Raw genomic sequence first — 19,634 nt, 5'->3', positions numbered from 1 at the left:
TTTTCTCTTTCTTTCATGTCTGTTTATCGATAATTTTGGACAAACCTGATCGCTTGAGATGGATTTTAACTTAATCTACCAGAATTTTTGCTTATACATTCGATACATAACTTTAATTTTGCAGCGTTTTTTGGCAAGAGTAAAACAATTTTCACCCACATTAAATTTTTTTTTTTTTGTTTTCGCCAACAATTATTTGGTTTTTATTGGTACAACATCTACAGCAGGATGAGAAATTGCAATAACCTCGCTTGGTTCATTTTTATTTACCGCTCTCTGGCTTCACGGCTAGTTGAAGATTTTTTTTGATATTACTTCCATTTTAAATGTTTTGTTTGATTTTTAGTACTATTTGCGTTAAACCTAATGTGATAGCATGAAATTCAAGATATTGTTAATTTGATGATAAATTTTTTCTGCAGTGCTTTGATCGTTTTTTTTTATTTTTACGCAAATGTATTGTATGTACCGCATTTATACATAAAACTGTTCGTTTTTTACCATTAAAATTTGGAAAAATAATAAAAGAATGTGTTAATAACGAATTTGTTATATACATCATTTGAATGATTTTCTTTTTATCCTTTTTTTCATGTATGCTATATATATATTGTTCATTATTCTACATAAACGCGCAATTATACGTTATTTACGTATGCATTTAAGCACGGATATTGTATGCGTGAGTATGAGTACATGATTTCAAAATCGTTCGAGCTGGTCCGATTTTTCTATTCATTTGTAAAATAATCTTTAATACGACGTATAGGTTAATATTTTTCAACATTTCATACAGAGACTCGAATTCCTTATTTTAGAACTTATCGCTCGTCTGGCATTATGTATTAAATTTGCTAAGTTGCTCACTTAACTGTCAGTCTCACGTATGTATACATTTAATTTTTGTTAAAGTATCGGCAGTTTTTCTCTGTATCATACATTTTAGTACTGTATTCAATAATTTTTCGGTTAATATTTTTACTACTTTATTTTTGTCTTATCAATTTTTTTTTGTTTTGTTTTTATTATTAATATTCAAAAATCTGCGACGCACATACCAATAACACTACTGTGTCTAACAAACTTACTAAGTCATTTACCGGTCATCTCTGATACTTATGTATTATGGTTACAGTAATTTATTTTCTAGGCCTCGTTGTGGGACCTAAAAACGTTTACGCATCACCATTAGTTAAAAAAATATTTTAATTGTACAAGTTGAGGATTGCAACAAATTTTTGCTTTTTTATCTCAAGTCCGTACTTATTAGTAATATGAATCAATTTTAAAAAACATGTTGAGACGGGTGCTGACGAGATTAAAAAAAAAAAAAAAAAAAAAAAATCATGAATTTTTTTACTTGACCCATTTTATAGTTTATTATTTTCTATCCAGAAACATCATTAACTTATAAATCTTATGAAATATTAATTTGCTCTGTATACGTAACATGCAAAATAAACTAAACTATTTGTGGAATATTGTATCCGTAATTTTTTTTGGTTACGTTTAGGTTATTTATTTTTGAACAAATTTGAAAAATAAAGATATTAGATTTGTTAATTTACCTAGCTCGGAGTGATCCCAAAATTTATATTCAATTTAATACGTTCAATACATATATTATATACATTTTGGGAGCGTTCTGAGCGCTTTAAGGTGAATAAACGTATCTATTGATTTATAACTACATGACACGAGTTATTTTTTGAATAGTGGGCATTATGCAATTATTTAATTGCAAGTCATTGACCCGATAGTTTAAATGGCTTAGAAAAGAATATAGTATAACAATGTTGTCACATAATTTTATACAAGTGTCTTATGGATCCAAGGCATTGGTGTATCGTCAGTAATTACTTTTATTACATAGTTTACATATCATAATTGCAGTGGCTGCCCAAATACATAGACTGTGTTTGAACGATAGTAACGTATGTTGATAAAATGCAAATAAGAATTTTACAAACACATCTTTGTACACTTCAATCGACGAGTGTACTATCGCACAAATTATATTAATAGTAATAATAATCATAATAATAAAAATAATTATAGAAAAACAAAATAAAGAAAATCGGCAAGATTTTTTCTGTTTAATCAGTGCCGCTTACAATCTTTTGCCATAAAAAAGTAAACTAAGATATACAACTATCAAAGTATTAACAACTCAAATTTTAAATATCGTGTTACGTACGATAGCGTAAGATATAAATATATTATTTGTTTGGCGCTCTTTCAGGGGCAACATAGTACTCGGCATTCTCAATTTCTCAATGATGTATAGTCTTTTGCGTAAAGTGATTATATGAAATGAAGTAGATACATTGCTATTCTCATACGGCACATAAGATCGAATAAAAAAGAGCAAAATCTTTTTAAAAACTTTTATTTGCACAAATTAAAATTTTTTTCTTTTTTATTCACTAAAAAATGTATTGTCAAAATTATAAAAATATGAAAATTTGCATGTAATTTACCTTTATAAAATTTGGAAGTTTTAAATACAAAAACTAAATACACGGTAGATTCGCGCGCGTGGCTATAAGAGAGAGAGTGTGTTTAGAAATTTATTAGAGAGAGAGATGAGAGAGAGAAATTTGGTGACGATTTATTTTTGCAAGACGTAAAAAAATTTCAATTTTTTGACGCAAAAAATGAGCTTAAAATAATTAAATAATGTGACAGAATCGTATTATCGCGCTGTTAATGTCCAATTGAACGAGTACTGTCGTACTTGGAAACATACATCTTCTAATTTACTATTACAAATAATTATAATTTGAACGTCAAAATTACTTTCCAGAGCATTGTTCAATCATTTTTTTTAGCTCTTCTTTGTATTTGTTGACAAAATAAACGAGGAAACAGTCTGCACGGACGCCTAAACAACTTTACAAACGCTATCAAACTCAAATATTTATTTTCGCGCGTCGCACTTATTTCGAAGTAACTAGACTTTAATTTTTTACATATTAAAGCAAAAAAAAAAAAAAATGTCTACCTGATCTACAAGTAAGTAAAATAAAATAAAGGAAAAGAATGTTTCGATTTACCATTTCTTTTCTTAACAGTCAAAACAAAAGGAACGCTAGAACGAAACAAAAAACGCTTAAGACAGTCCGTATGTACGTCTATCGAAGCCCGTTTCGCCAATCGAGGGTGAATTTTTTAGTTTCAATAGGTAAAAGGAAGACATACCTCAGTTTGCTTATACCGAAAATAGCACTTACTCGGTTTCTTCCTGGTCGTCTTACGAATTATTTCGTTTTTACACACGCTTATTGTATATACAGATGAAAATTACACACAATCGACAAGTAAAGCGGGCTCATTCGATTTTTCAAAATTGTACAATGCATCGCTATCAGTATTAACAAAGAAATAGTTGAATACATTTTTGTTTTTTTTCCCAAGACTGCGCTTTTATTCAGTGTTACGTTTTCATCATACCTTCTTGTTTTTTTAAATAACTCGAAGCAACAACGCAATTGAAATAATTACATAATATACGTACTTAAGTGAAGTATATAATACACGCTATGATTATGTATTATTCACTCGAAAATCGACGATAAATTTTTTGGATTCTTAGTTTTTAGATTTTTTAAAATTTTTTTTCTTGTTTTAATATTTTTGTTTCATTATTAACAACATTGCAACGAAACCAGTTTCATGAAATAGTAGAAAAAAATAAAATAAAATAAAATAAAATAAAGGCAGCATTGCAAACTTACAGCATAAGAAAATAATAGTTATAAAGTCATTAGATATTTGACAACCCTTAGAATGCATTAATAAACTTTTTTTTTTTTTTTCAGGAGGTTGGTTTTTTAAAATCTATATTCATTATTTCGGTTTAGTACGCATATTTTTAACAAATATATCATATGCGCTCGCTTATTAAAAAGTATAGGTAGGTACATACAGCTGTATAACATGTAAAGCCAAGCTCCTGTAATATACACAACACTTGAGGCACTTAATTGTGTGCTCAAATACCATTTTTTTCTTTTCCCATAAATTTTTTTTTATACGACTTAATAATTATTCTTTCCATTAAGCATTATCCTAAATTGTAATTAACCTTGCATAACAATAATAGGACTTTTTTTATTTAAAAAAATTGGTGTGTCATATTTTTCAGAGAACTTATAAACAGTGTTAACGAAATAGATTTTATGACTAGTTGTTTGTTCCGAAAAAAAATTTGAACAAGCTGGTATAACTTCTTATTTTCCAGAATACCGATACTAAAAGTACCATTTGTTTTTTCGAATTGAAGATTTGACACGGTAGAAATGAGTTGACATTTTATTATTCTAATTTTTGAATAATTTTCAACATCAAAGCATATTGTTCAACAATTTTATACGAATGTAAATTTTTGACAAAATTATTACATGGATAATCTTGTCAATTCCATTTTAATCGTCAAGATTTAAAAAGTCTTATCTACGTAAAATTTTTTTTTTTTGGTTAATTAGTTACATCCTAAAAATGTTGGATTCTTTTAAGCGATTAATCATTTGAACGATTAAATTAGTCATACATCAAAACAATATTGTGATTTTAAGAAATATTTTCAATATATACCTTTACCGCTACGGAAACTTTACCGATATTCTGGAAAACATACAACGTAGGTTATATATTAATAGTAATACAAATAATGCAAATAACATGCAGCGTTTCTAAAGTCATTAAAAGAAAATCAAGCAGATACTTGTGAATTTTTATTGTTCCTGCGAATTAAAACATAATTTTTATCACACTGATAAACATATTTTTAATTTACTTAGAAATAAGATTCAAACAATAAAAATTCGTTGCATTTTGATAAAATTTTGCCATGCTTGGTGAAAGCTCTATTTGTGAGCGTGTGTACATATGTAAACATATGCATTTACATATACACTCGTATGGTGAGGGTTTGGCACAAGATTTAACACTTTCATTCTCAGTTATTTAGCTTTGAACTGTAGATAAATTTATATTGTAGATGTTCGGTCAGGGAGAGGAGATACGTTTTTAAAGAAAAAGTTATAACCATAACATATTTCTTAGACTTTTTACAAGCTAATGAATACGCACTTCAAAATCACAGAACCAAAACGATAACAATATTTTTTTCCCTACACATTATAGGTCACTGATACTCCTAATAAAATACTCCACAGAGTAGAGTCATCAGCTTGACTTAATTCCTTTAACTTGCTATCTGTTTCTTCTTCTCTTCTAATCAAAAGTTCCATATTATTCTCTCTCTCTTTTTAATCTAATTTTTGTATGTCTTGTTTATCGATACCACTTGATCAATATAGGCAAAAATTCACTGTACAATGTAAAAAGTTTTTTTTCCTGTCACCCACGAACGCTTGTTTTTCATTTTATAACTTTTTTGACGCTCGGATAAGAGGAAAAGCAGGCGATTATTGAAGTTTCGAGTCACTAGCCAGACTCGAAGAGTTATTACGGTTTGTGGTAACTGCTCTGAGCATACATTAATATTCTATCCAGCAGTAGCTTCTCCAACAAAAGTTTTTTTTTTTTTTTTTTTTTTTTTTTTTTTTTTTTGTTATTGGTTTTTTTGTTTTTGTTTTTTGTGTCAAGAGTTTGCTACCCTTGATTTTGTTTCAAGCGATAGGAGGCAAATTTCACGAGCTCCAATGCCTTCACTATTATCATTAACTTTGCTTGAGCAAAATTTTTTCATTTTTTAAATAAATTTTCTTGTGTTTTTTTGAAGACGTACCAGACGCTGTCATTATATGTCTCTGAATTTCTCTCTCACTTGCAAATTCACATGGCATCCTACGTACTGACATCATCCTTTTCGTCGGCTTTGTGTTTTGCACACGGTAGCTCGCGGCTATGCTGAGCTACTTGGGCATAACTCGGCCTCGTACTGTCCTATAAACCGAAACAAGATAACACATTTATTAACGTTGAGACACTGTTTTACTCTTTAACTAATTTAATTATGATAGTATTTCTCTAAAAATTCAGTTAAATTATTATTTTTTTTTTTATATTTATCAATGAACATAAAGATTACATAGATCGTTTTAGTAGTTTGTAAAGAAGTATAGTTTTCCTTTCCTTGTTTTATTTATTCCTTTCACACATAGAAATCTGCATTAGAATTAACGTCCTAAAAACTGTTTTTGGACTATATCAAGCATTTTTATTTAATGAGTACGCATGCAGTTAATAATCCTTAAGCTATGCACATACCCTAAGAAGGTAAAAATATTTTTTGTGCTCATCTACGCTTATGGAGAAACTTTAAACAAACTCTAATTAATATTGATTAAATTAATGAAAGTTGATAGCGATGCCGGTAAAAAAAAAAAAAAAAAAAAAAAAAAAAAAAGAATCAAAGGGGAAAATTGAGTTGTCTCTACCAGTATATTCATGCCACTGATACAAAAACTCGATTTATAATAATAAGAAGCGGAAAAATAGATGTGAAAAATGATAATTGTAATAAAGCAGAAAGTAACATGTAAAGCTTGTAGAGAGAGATAGATGCGTGTACAGGAAAAAACTTACCGTCAAACCAATTGATGCTTTTCCACCAGTATGTGACTGAGCATTCTTTGAAGAGGAAGAAGGGCTGCGTTCGCAATTGCACCTACTGCTTACTGATTCAGCGACACATTCATCCTTGGCGGTAACAGCAATAGCAGCAACAGCAGCAGCAGCAGCAGCAGTAGCAATAGCCCCAGTAGCAGCAGGGATAGCTGCTACTACTGAGCTCGGGTTTTCGGTTGCAGCATTGGCTCCTAGGCCAACCTCGTCCACCACGCCATTCGCCACGTCAGTCTTATTAGATCTGTCAGTGGTACATTTCAGTGATATAACACTAAACCAGAACGTACATACATTTTTTGTAATGCAGATTCTACTTGTCGTGGTTTTTGTCTATTTTTTCAAGAAAACCAATACCTTGATGTATATGTTTTCGCCAAAAGAAGAGTTCAGAAGAGAGCAAAAAGGCGCGCGTGAGAGTACTTTGTGTAAACAAGATATACAATAAAGAGGGAGGAAGAATATTTATAGTGATGCAGCTATTCCACACGTGCCTTTAAAACTATGTTGTTATAATCGTGTCTTTTTAAGAAAATTAATGTGTATATACTTGTGTGATTGATGGCATGCATTATTATTATTATTATTATTATTATCATCATCAATTAAACAACTGTGTAGAATTTAATTGAACTGATATCAAGTTAAATTTTTGAAAAACTAATTAATTGGTTTCAAGATAACTAAAACCTTTTTAAGAGACATTTTTGTTAAAGGATGCACTACTCTTAGGCTTTATGAGAAGGAAAGGGAAGCTTGCAGAATTTTGATACACATAGTAATTAACAAACCAATTTTAACATTATTTATTAACTTTAAATGACAGTAGATTTTAGATTACTAGAAAGTAGTAGTATAATAATGAAATAGTAATAATAATTATAATGAAAATAGTAGCTATAGCAAGAGCAAAAGGGTTGTAACAAATAATTAATTCATTATATCAATAGTTTTGTAAAATATCGTATTAATTTTTATTATGTATCTTCTGTTTCTTCTGTTCATAGTAAATGACTTAAATTATTACAAATTATTTGTCAATTTCAATTGGTGAAATTTTCAATGAATGCCTTTTAAGTAATTTGAAACCAAAAATCAAATATTAAACTAAATATTCAATTGCATTTTAGAGAACTTTGATTTTTCTTGCACATACATTTTTTTGTTTTTTAACTTCTGAAAAATAAAGCATGTGAATTTGTAATCGCATTATCTTTCTAGGTGCCCCTATATTCGGTAACTCTGATAAGAATGCACGGTCTGTAAAAAATTACCAAGAAAACAATTTTCGCGTAAAATGCACTTAATATTACAACTTGGTAAATAGGAGCTGCAATAGAAGGATACTAAAAACAAAAATTAACTAATGAATATTGAAATTTACAAAAAAAGACAAAAATGAAAATGCAATAGCTTCGAGGAGAAACAGAAAAAAAAAAAAAAAAAAAAAAAAAAAGAATTTGAGAGCTTCAGCGTAAAAACGGATAAAAGAGAAAAAAATAAGCACTCACGCAATGCTTAGTTGCACTACTCTGCCAGTAGTTATCAAAATCCACTTTAAAAAATTGAGAATTCCTTTTTTAACTAAATTATTTTCATTTTTCGAATTATTATTGTCACTTACGATTATTTTCGTTTTTTTACGCATCTAAATATTATTTTATGCCATGTTGACTACCTACAATTCTGCGAGCTTAAAAATCGTTAATTCGCAGAATAGAATGATTAAAATTTAAATTACGCTCATTAAATTGTAATAATGATATTTAAACTAATCAAAACTACCGTGTATTTAATAAACGAAAAGTGGATAGGATTTATTAAATGTACAAAATATGAAAGCACCCACCAAACATGTTAATACAATGCACTTTTTTGAACAAGAATTCAGCATTCTCCAGGCTTAATGTCATGTGCCTGCACATTTTTTAATCTACTTCAATATATTGTACATATGACAAGCTTCACATGCAAATACATCTCATGTAAGTATGCTCAAACGCGGAAAAAAAAAAAAACATACTTAAGTGTTTTAGACTTGACAAATCTCGGAAGTTACTTAGAATTAAGTTCAACAACAATGGATTTTTTAAATATCTTATTGACAATGGCAGTCATAATTCAACTGTTTTATATTTATATTTATAACGTTACTAATAGGTTATTGAATCCAGCGTATTTTAATTGTAAACTTGGTTGTTAATCATAACCAAGATGAGAAAACAGAGAAAGTGAATTATGAATTAACATGCTACATAGAATAATTAATTTATTATTAGTTTGGTCAAATATTGCATTTTCTTGACACTTTTAAATATTGAGCCTTGTCTATCAGTCAATTTAATTAATTTATCGAAATAGTATAAAATGACTATGAATATGACGTTTTAACGTATTTATATCCATCTGCTGAATAACTACTTGCATGCTCAAAACGTCAGTCAACTTATATACACGTATATGTATCAATATTAAAAATGTACTAAAACTACATTCTTAAAAATACGACCCTTAAATAGACTCATCGTTGTAATAAAGAAATTTGACTATTTCAATGAATTGTCTCAGTTAATAGACATTATTTTAAACAATACACTAAGATCAGTGAAACCGAAGGAAAAAGATAATTGTAATTTGCGTTACAAAACAAAGTGAAAAAAAAAAAAGTTGTTATGTTTTTAGTGACTGAAGAAAATCTTTAAAGAGAAAAGAAAAGAATATCAAAACCAAATACAATGTGTCTTTGTATGGTGTGTTATTGTTACATAAGTGCATGTGTTTTAACAAAGAATTTTTCATGAGCTTGTCAAGTTCTCAACTATAATACGTGCAACAATTCTCATTTCTCAAGTACTTAAAAAAATTACTCACGTTTTGTAAATTGGCATTTATCATACATCATTGGAATTAATCAAAAATATTCCAAGGTAGAATATTGAACTTTATAAAAATTTGTACGAAAAATGAGAACATTACTTCAACAAAAGTAAAGAATTTTGTATAAATCTAAAGTAACTAAAAAATTGACTTTTCGTGGCACACACTTCAAAATACAGTTTACGACTTAGTTTGGAAGGACATTTACTTTAGTTTTGATTCTAGATATGCACCCCTTCTTTTTCTACCATAAATAAATGGTAAAAAATTTCATGCTTAAACGAAGAGAGAATAATAACAATGATAAAAATAAATCATGATGAAATATTTTCAATAGAAACAATAGAAAATTGTTCGCATGTTACAGTTTGAAAAAATCGTAGCTACCCTCAATAGATAAGAGTTGGCTACTTACTGGTAGATGAGATAAAACATGCACGCACGAGCAAAATTTTTTAAAGTGATTTTATGAATAATCGCACTCACTTATCGGGAGATGACGGGGGAGTGAGCGTAACAGTGCCGAGGGCGACTTCCGGGTCAGCGCTGCTATTAGCGTTGGGGTTCGAGGACGCTGGCACTGTTGCAGCCGATGAAGCTGCCACTGACGTTCCTGCAGTGGTAGCTACGCTACCGGCAACATTTTCAGGGGATGTGCGGCGGTGATGATGCTGTTGTAATTGGCTGCCAGGGCTTGTCGACCTGCTGCTGTGGCTGCTTAGTGTCGATGCTGCCACAGACGTCGAGGAAGACGAGGAGGACGACGACGATGACTGATGGTAATGATGATGCTGCTGTTGGTGATGGTGATGATGCGGCTGATGGTGATGGTGGCGTGAGTGTGGATTATGCTGCTGATGCGACTGGTGGTGATGTTGCTGATGCGGCTGGTGATGATACTGTGGTGGCGACACAACTGTTCCTGTCAGCTGTTGCTGCGACTGTTGCACCGGTGACTGTTGATCTTTATCTTTGTTTGTGCTCTTAAGCTTCGCGGTGCCTTTCACAACATCGGAAAGCCTATTCTGCGATTGTGTGCTGTCGGGATTCGTGCTTTCGTTAGAAGAGTTGTGTGGCTTTGTTGCATTGACATCGAGGCCCGGCAGTGGCGGAAAAGCTGCTGCTTCTAAATCAAACTGGAGCCCCCTGTTGTGCTGCGTATTGTTACTGCTGCTTGCAGTGTTGGCAGAATTCGAAGTCTCCCTAATTGAAGGGAGAGGATTGCTGTTGCTGCTGCTGCTGTTGGTACTGTTGTTTTTGGACTGCGTTTCTGGATCTTTGGTCCTACGGTGCGTACGGTGGCGAGGATACTGCGACGTCGAGTCTTGTTGAGGATGAATTTCGTTTTCCTGGAATCAACAAATTACGATTGAATAAGACTAGTGATTTTTTCAAAAACTAAACTTAAAATGCTGTTTCAAAAGATTAACTTCATGAAATTACATTTCATATTGTCGACTGAGAAAAGAAAGGCTTTAACTTGGATGAGCGCTAAGAAAGGTGATGACTCAGGTAAGTGCTAAGGTGATATCTCGGATAAGCGTTACGAAAGGTGATAACTCTGCTGAGCGCTAAGATACGTGTTATATCGTCTGAATTCTAAAAATACAACGATTGTTATTTAATCAACAAATTTTGATGAAAATAAAAATATTTTATTTGTATGCATTGTTGCAAAATTTATGTTTTAATCAAACTATCATTCTTAAATTTTACTTTAGTGAATGGTAGCCATTTTTTTTTATAAAGCTCAGCTGAGTATCCTTTTTTAGCGCTCGGCCGGGTTACATATAACCTTCTTAGAGCTTAACCGAGTTATTACCTTTCATAGCGTTAATCCAAGTTATCACTTTTCTTATTACTAATCGAAGTTATGACCTTTCTCCTCTCAGCTAATGATAATGATCAAACAAGCACCTGCGACCCTTTATTGGCATGAGGGTTACTGTGAACTAGCTCTCCAACAGAATGTACGGTATGGGAGGACTGGTACTTAGTGCCAGTTGAATAGGTAGAAGACATTGGTTTTGCACTAGGTAAGATATTTGGGATGGCTTGCGGCGCCACTCCGAGAGATACGGGTCCTCCGCTCAAAGGAGGATGCGAGGTTCTTGCCATAGGTACCATGTTACCTCCACCATCCATAAGACCGCTTCTTTCAGGACCGTTTCTTTGCTTATTTCTTGAATAAGTGTTACTACGCATACAATTTTTTGTGTTAATACGTACGACTTTTAAAATTATACTGAATAGATTTAATAGAACTACGAGGTTTCTAATGATCAATTTATCCATTATTTCTTGTTCATCTAAATGGCTTTGTTATAGATTTTCAGCATAAGAATTTTTGTTACAATTACCATATTGAAATTAAGATGATTTGTAGAATTAATTAAATCATCATATTCTATCAACTGAAATAATGTACAAATGTAGAAGTAATTTTACCTGTTTCTTTGATTATATCTGGTGTTGTGTGGCTTGAATGAACTATGGGAAGCGATTCCATTCATAGTGTAAACGCTAGTCATGTCATAGAAAGCTGGACTGGTCGGGCCCCACGGTACCATTCCAGTAGGATAAAACGGTTGATGCTAAATCAAGTAAAATTTTTAGTATTAAAACAATCAACATTCATGGAAAACTGTAGGGTACTTTAAAATGCATCTTATGGTAACTTTTAGATGATTGTACATACGTAGACGTGCACTTGATTTGGATATGGCGGCATAGCAGTTTGTGGCATTGCTGTGCCATTTGTATAAATGAAGCGCTGCTGACCAGGTTGATAAGTATTAGGATCAAATACTGGTGGCGGGGGTGGTGTTCTGTAACCATTTTTCATTCCACCAACATTTGCTACCGGCGTAGGTATCGGTAGCCTATTCATTGGTTTAGCTTTTATACGTGCCATTATTGGTTTTCCCTGCAAATTAAATAATGCCGATGTATAAAAAACCTTGTTTTTGCCGTATTAGACAGCTTTGTAGTATCTTTGAAAAAATTTAAATTATCTGACCTGAAATTCGCGAACTTCTTCCCTTAAAAATCTATAGGCTCTTTGAGCATCTTCGTCAGACTCGAAAGTAACATACCATGAACTGTTATGAGCAAACTCGCATGAAATAAACCTAGGACAACCTTCTCCAGAAAATAAATTCTAAAATTGAAGAAAAATATCATTAAAATCGGATTTTTTAGTTTTTTGTATCATTATTATTATTATTTTTTTTTTTCAAATCTCCAGTATAGTTGTCATACAAGAAAAATCATACCTTTACTTCTTCAATCGGAGTATTGTCTGGTATTTCACGAAGGATGACAATACATCTTTTGTGGTTTGGTCTAACTTTTTGGCCTTCTTCATCAACTTGCACGTTGGGTGACTCCCTCAGCACCTCTGTTATCAGTTTGATGTCTTTTGTTAATTTCTTGACTTGATTGAAATTGGCTACCGTCCATATTGGTACATATTGATCATTATCCATTTGTGATAATAAATATGCATCATTAGCTAAATTTTCCCTAAAAAAAATCAACAAAGAATTCCTTAAGTCATGTTATGATACACTATACGAAATGCAGTAGTTCAAATAAATTTTGCGGTTAAGACAATTTATTCCCATATGATCTAATTGACAATATGTATTTGAAAAATGATTCACTTGCTGTAACTTGGAATGTTACTATAAGAATAGTTGTTTGCAACGATTAACGATGATAAAATAATAGATGAATGTACAAATGTTCATGCACAAACATATTTTTATGTAGATGTGTTAAATCATAACAAAACAAATTTTATTAAATATGTTTATAGAATGTTAGATAAGATAAATAAAATATAATTTTACATGGTAAATAACTAATTAGTTATTAAGCAATGAACTACTAAAATATGTTGTGTGATGCAAGTGGGATGAAGTTTCAAATGTACGTACTTAATTTAAGCTAATGGATTTGATATTTACTAAGAAAATATTTCTTTATAATTATAAGAAAATCGAGTCTTTAGCAAGTAAAATTCTGAGGTTTATTGTATAGTTACGCTTATCTCGTGTGAACGACGTAATTACGTACATTTTTGTCGGGAGTTCGTTCAATAGCAAGATTGTATACGATAGCACTCTGACAATAGAACAAAAATGCAGTGACACGCCAAACAATTATTTGAAAGGAAAAAAAATGTGTTCAAGCATAATTGAATCACGGACGAAACTGTGTAAAAAATCATATTGCCAATTTGGAGGGTAAAAATGCTTAAGTTTGCTTTATTAAACCCATTAAAAAAAAAAAACTCTAATACATGGAATAAAAAATGTAAGCAAGTAAGTACCTGGAAAAGTAATACTCAAGTTGAGAAGAGAGCATTTGTTTTAATTGATCGAGTGGCATGTTGCATTGTCCAGCATGCTCGCCCATCTGGGAAGGGGGCGCAGAAACTTCGTTGAGGGGAGCCATGTCAATGGGTGCATAGCCTACTGCACCCCCCATCCCCATGGCAAGTTGGGGCAACGGCTCCAGTGGTCCAACACCAGTATCGAGCATCAGTTCGCCAGCAGCTGCTCCACCGTTCATGACGCTGTAGTCTATAACAGAAGCACCAATTGCTGCCAGGGAATCAGGGGTGGCTGGGTAACCCGCCCCTGGTGGGAGCTTCCCAATGTCCCCATTCATGTACACGTAGCCTATGTGGAACGACAGACTTGACTGCTGCTATCCTCTGGAACAGCAAAGAACAAATTTCATCTATAAGTATGAGTAAAAAAAAAAAATAAATAAAAAAATTAAAAAAAATAAATAAAAAAATTTAACAAAATAGAAACACAAGAACGAAAAAAGAGAAAAGAAAAAAAAACTGCCAAGGCATGGTGCCCTTATGTGTGTTCTCGCTCGCCTATCCACTGCAATCTGCTTCTCAATGAAATAAGATACAGCAGAACTGAGTGATGTAATCCTTCTGCGAATTATCACGGTATAAAAATAAACATATGTTCCATGCAGGTAAGCTTTCGGGCTGTAAGGATAATCATGGAGCAGGCACCGCAGCAGCCAAATGTGCCTGTCAGTCGCTTATTGTTGGACACAACATTTTAACCAGGATGTCCCACCCGTCCCGGGGATAAATACCTCTCCGATCGACCAGAGTCATCGCACCGCGCTCCCTCGAATTTTGGCCATTTGCCAGCGCTCACCTCAACCTCACGGATTCTTCGGAGCCGCTCGGCAGAGATGTTCAGGTAGCTGGACCAAATGAAGAGTAGAGCAGCAGGGACCTCGGTCAGGATAGTCAAACCGAGAATATAGACGATTACGACGATGGACAGAGAAGTATAGTCGTTGGAGCCGGGGAACTTTGGGCTCACGGGCCAGGAGCACTACCAGGCGGATAACTCTAGACTTCCGGTGCGTTTGTAAGGCTCATCAGTGCTAGGGGTCGAGCTCGCGGACCTGCCACATGCCAAGCCGACCGAACCGTATGGCAGCAACAGAGCAGCACGAACGGCGAGTAGGGTAGGTCGGTAGATGTATATAAGTATTTAGGTATAGGATAGAGAGAACAGCACGGCACAGCACGACAGCACAGCCAGCAGAGAGAATATATTCAGCAGCAGCAGCAGATAGGTCTGCGATGCGCGCCTCTGGCGTGTACGTAGTAAAAAGCCTGACTGTAATATGTCGTGTGCTGCTGCCCCGTGTGCGCTTTCTCTCTTGCTCGCATACTCCTGCCTGCTGCATGCAGCCCCAGTGCTCTAATGCCCGTGTGCACGCTCTCTTATCTTTCTCTCTTTCTCTCTCTCTGGACTCTCATGTATTTATACTATTGCATGCATAGACTGCACGACGAGAGAGAAAGAGATCTAACGAGCGCGGGCACGCACATATACATGTATACAAATGTACACCCATCCCTACCCTGAGAGTAGTACTCCAGGTATGTTGTACGTACATACCAACAATTTTAGGTGTATATATATATATGTATGATAGAGATACACCTAATAGAGATATATGCACATACAATAGAGTAACTAAACATCAGGGTCCATACGGATAAAGAGCGGATGCACGCAGCCCCATGTTGTTGTCGCATTGGCACCAGCAGACAGCGGCTTTTGGGACACTTGCTGCCAGTCGATGCAAAAGTTGCGCCAAGTGCGGGCAATCCAGACGAACGGGCCCGTGCAATATGTTGGCGGCGACTGCTGCTGCGGCTGCTGGCCAAATATAGAGCCGAGACCGCGGCCGGGTTGCAGAACTGAGCGCCGGAGCGCACTTGCAGCTTCTCAGCTCCGCTCTTTCGCTGTTTATGAAAAGCCCTGACTGACAGACAAACCCGGGTTACCGAGGGAAGGGGGCGTTGGGCATATTAGGCCCGACTTGCCAGGGCCTCGTGGTGGGCACGCGCGTCGACGCCTCCTTTGCTGGATATGACTGTTAAACACAACAGCGAGGAGAGCTGCTGCTGCGGGCTGGGCACATGATATACCTATATATAATTTGTACCTTCTCTCTCTCTCGGGAAGTGTATCTTCTCACACATTCACCAATGCGTTGGGGTTTGATACTTTGGTTTTTGATTCGAACGATATATACTTAGGCGAGCGCGAGTGTGTTTCGTTGAACTTAGCTAACGAGCTTACCTGCCTGCGAGGACAACGACGACGACGACGACGAAGATGATCAAGCGACGTGGTGACGGGTTTGGCTCGAAGCTACTCCACCTTAATCTCCGGGGACGGTTGTCCTCGGCGACGGGATCTACAACGGCTTCTCTCGCTCTTTCTTTCTCTCTGCAGCAGCGTGGACGCACGAGGCGAACGGAGAGCCAACGGACGACGAGACGTACTAAGCAGTCTCCTATTTACTGTGTACGAGAGATAGACGTACGTTCGCGCACGCACATAGCACGAAATCACATATAAGTGTATATTTACACTTTTACGTTTTATGTTATGTATTAGACGACACGACACATAAGTTGGTATACATGTATGGTAGATAACCGCTGGTGATGTATAGATCCAGGGGGAACCCCTGCCGATGAGTTGAGTACACACGAGAGCACAGAGAGCAGCACCAGTAGCACTGTTTTCGATGGATGGACCGATCCGTTAATAATCCGCAACGTTTGGTATACAACCTACAACTCTGCGTGTGCACAAAATACGGATTTCACACACGTACAGTACAAGGATGACAAACGAAAGAGTCGAGCCACTCGAGCCGGACGAATCAACAGACTGCAGCTGCTTTAGCGGAGCGACAACGACGTGCCTCGCTCCCTCGCCGTCGGGTAAACTAACTTCGCTGGTATGGATACGCCGCTTGAGCCTAAGCCTGCCCTGTCCCGTGTGCCGAGAGGAAGGCCGCAGCTGTGACTTGACGAGATCAGCCGTCCGTCGACGTCGAGGGGCTGCCACGCGCGTGCACTTCTACCTGCAGCTGCTACTGTTACCCGCGAGAAAGTCCACGAAGGCTTGTGAGCGACTAAGCACAGTAAGCACCGACTCGCCGAGCACCAGGCGAAGAATTGCGAAGCGAACGCTCTATACTTTCTATCCTTTTCTTTCTACCGGTTACAGGGTATAATAGAGGGCAGCAGAGCACATGCACACACATGCACAACCCTTTGACTCTGCTCTTTGCGTGTATGTATATAGGTAAGTACAGTAAGGGGGGGGGTTTAGTTTAGGTTAAGGTATATACACCACGAATTTTCCCTGTATAGGATGGCCGTGCACCTTCTGCTAAATACGACTTGACCTTTAATTGCCCGTTCCTGGACTGATGGCTGTATCGGGGTACGATTTCCTCAAGAGAAACTACAAAATGGCCGAGCATTACTGTACGACTCGAGTAGTTACGCTGTTTTAATACGAGTTTTCAGGTTGCGTGCGGCTATATGACCTAAACCCTCCAAAACGTGAGTGCATGCGACTTGGATACACAAAAACTGCATTACTTTGGCTCCTGTAAACATATATATATATATATAAAAGATTGGTTTGCTAGTCCATTAGTCCAATTTCCAAACTCCCAGTTTGCCATTTGTTATACTTGGTAAGAAGTAGATATGCACACAAAACAAGTACAGAAAATGGGAAACCAAAACATCCGTTTCAATGTGCTTCGCCGTCCATGATTTGTCATTTGTTTGAGAATTGCCTACTACCCCCTTCATGATTAAATGTGTCCATACGGGTGTCTAGTCTCTCGGACGTTATTGCTGAATGCCTGATTATAAAAAAAAACAAGTACGTTGGATTTGTCAAATTACGAGTAGGTGTAAGTCGACTGTCGGCTTGTTACACAGCACGCGGCTATGGGGTTAATATTTTAAATAATCTTATTGAACAGGTCCTGGACAGGTGCCTGAGCTGCCTGCGCAGGACCTGCTCAGGCATTAATGGAATTTTATCCAACGATGTGCACAGCACAGGACCTGCTCAGGCTCCTGCACAGGCAGCCTTAGCTCAGGCAACCTGGACAAATATAATCTAGTCCTGAACTGACTTTTACACAATTAAATAGTAAGGTTATGTTACATAAAAAAATGTTTTTAAACAGAGTAGTTGATTTCAGTTATAAAGTCTTATGCGATACAGGTAAGCTGGGAATGTGATATTGCAATATTTTTTAAATTTTATCCATGTGGCTATTTGCAATAAAACACTCGAAGTTGTTCATACAAATCACGAACTTTATCAATATTGACACTTGTTTATTTGTTATTTTTTTTTTTTTTTTTTTTTTTTTTTTTTATCTTACGCACTGTCATTAGTTGTGTTTAATTCTTCAAAAATTTCTTGCTGAATATCGCTCTAAATTTCTTGCTTATCAAACTGTACAGTTAAGTTTTCACTAATATTATCTGTAAGTTTAGCTTTTTTTTATTATTTCCAATAAATCTATATGATTTTCTTTTTTCCGAAATTTTTCTTTTACGAATAATTTACATTCTATATTTATTTCGCGTCTTTCGTCAAGAATAATGGTTCTGCTCCATTTAAGATTAATTGAAAAAAAGGTTAAGACTATACTGTAGTAGCAGACAGTTGATGTCAGTTCAGGCAAGAGCACCGGACCTGTTCAGGAACTGTGCACAGCCTGAACTCACATATGCATAAAATGCCTATCTTGCCTGTGCAGGACCTGCACAGGCAGTCAGGCAAGCTACGGCACATTTCTATTCGGGATGCACTCACGAGAGCGGCGCGGCGTGTTTTTTTCTGTGAGCAGAGCCATCTGCAAGTGCTTATGTGTACTCAAGTGTTTTAATTAAATTTTTATTTTTCATAGACATGATATAAGGAATAAGCTGCTCAATGATCGCTCAGGTATAGAATAGAAAAAGATAAGGAAAATGAACCGAGCCATGGAATACCTTCCTATAGCTCTCTCGCACCTTTTGTGCTTTTCGGTGTATCGACGGGAGTTTCTACCTTACCGATGGCTTTCTCGCAATAAATTCCGTTAATTAGTAATTTTACAAGTAACTATCTTTTATGCAATACGACGAAAAGAGGTATACAAAGCTGATACTTTGAGAAATCTTTCAAGCTCAAATTTACCAATAGATTTGTTCGGAATAAAGCTTGGAGCAGCTCGGAGCGCTCCTTTTTTTTATAGTCAATGTAATAACTTCAATACATTGATTATAGAAAAAGGAGCGCTCCGAGCTGCTCCAAGCTTTATTCCGAACAAATCTAATATTCTGACTGTTCTGAGTGCTATATAAATGCTAACAAGCAGCCTCCTACTCTTACTCATTTTTTTTTTGTGGGTGTGGAAAACTGTTGTTGCACCGTTGTGGCGCAAAATCCAAAAAGTTTTCAACCGGATTTACATTTTCATAAGTTTAAAAAATTTGTAGCTCAACATTTTTTGTGCTTGTAGACGAACTTCGAGTTCAAATTAAATATTAAATTTTAATGAGTATGATTAAAATGCTATTAGGTTATTTAATTATCACTTAATAGGTACCACTCTATAATGAGGATGTTGTAGATATATTTGTATTTCCGAGGTATTTTTTGTAAGTAATGTTCGTACAAGATATCATAAGCGATATTGTGCTGGTTTGGAAAATTTTAATCGAATTCTGCAACTTCACATGGACACTGGATCGGGGAAAGACTTAATAAAACAAATCAAATGTA

At 35.1% G+C, this 19,634-nt stretch overlaps 1 protein-coding gene across 4 annotated transcripts; it reads right to left on the bottom strand.

Moving 5' to 3' along the window:
* Positions 1–1,844: 1,844 nt before the first annotated feature.
* Positions 1,845–17,111, bottom strand: Larp4B (La-related protein 4B). Of its 4 annotated transcripts, none has more exons than XM_089598408.1 (10): positions 16,116–17,111; positions 13,808–14,194; positions 12,747–12,996; positions 12,491–12,631; positions 12,170–12,397; positions 11,920–12,065; positions 11,389–11,668; positions 9,958–10,820; positions 6,556–6,868; positions 1,845–5,913 (listed from the first exon to the last, which is right to left on the bottom strand). In XM_089598408.1, exons 2-10 carry the CDS (start codon positions 14,146–14,148, stop codon positions 5,815–5,817), a joined length of 2,661 nt encoding a protein of 886 aa, XP_089454534.1. In that variant the 5' UTR covers positions 14,149–14,194; positions 16,116–17,111; the 3' UTR covers positions 1,845–5,814. The 4 variants fall into 4 exon arrangements, with proteins under 4 accessions (XP_089454534.1, XP_089454536.1, XP_089454535.1 ...); XM_089598410.1 differs by having other exon boundaries at positions 6,556–6,838; positions 16,116–17,110; XM_089598409.1 differs by lacking the exon at positions 16,116–17,111 and adding an exon at positions 14,667–15,016.
* Between the last annotated feature and the right edge of the window lie 2,523 nt (positions 17,112–19,634).

This window comes from Copidosoma floridanum, unplaced genomic scaffold (assembly GCF_036245765.1).
Source record: "Copidosoma floridanum isolate Cflo_tuat_1 unplaced genomic scaffold, Cflo_Japanese_pri ptg000006l, whole genome shotgun sequence".
NCBI lineage: Eukaryota > Metazoa > Arthropoda > Insecta > Hymenoptera > Encyrtidae > Copidosoma > Copidosoma floridanum.
Note: the sequence above shows the minus strand (reverse complement) of the source record. Positions and strands in the feature narration are given on the sequence as shown.

Coding starts and splice junctions, on each gene's coding strand:
- Larp4B (XM_089598408.1), bottom strand. CDS start 14,148: ATGAATGGGGACATTGGGAAGCTCCCACCAGGGGCGGGTTACCCAGCC. Junction 12,632..12,746: donor CTCCGATTGAAGAAGTAAAG/GTATGATTTTTC, acceptor CTTCAATTTTAG/AATTTATTTTCTGGAGAAGG. Junction 10,821..11,388: donor ATGCCAATAAAGGGTCGCAG/GTGCTTGTTTGA, acceptor TGTTGATTCCAG/GAAAACGAAATTCATCCTCA.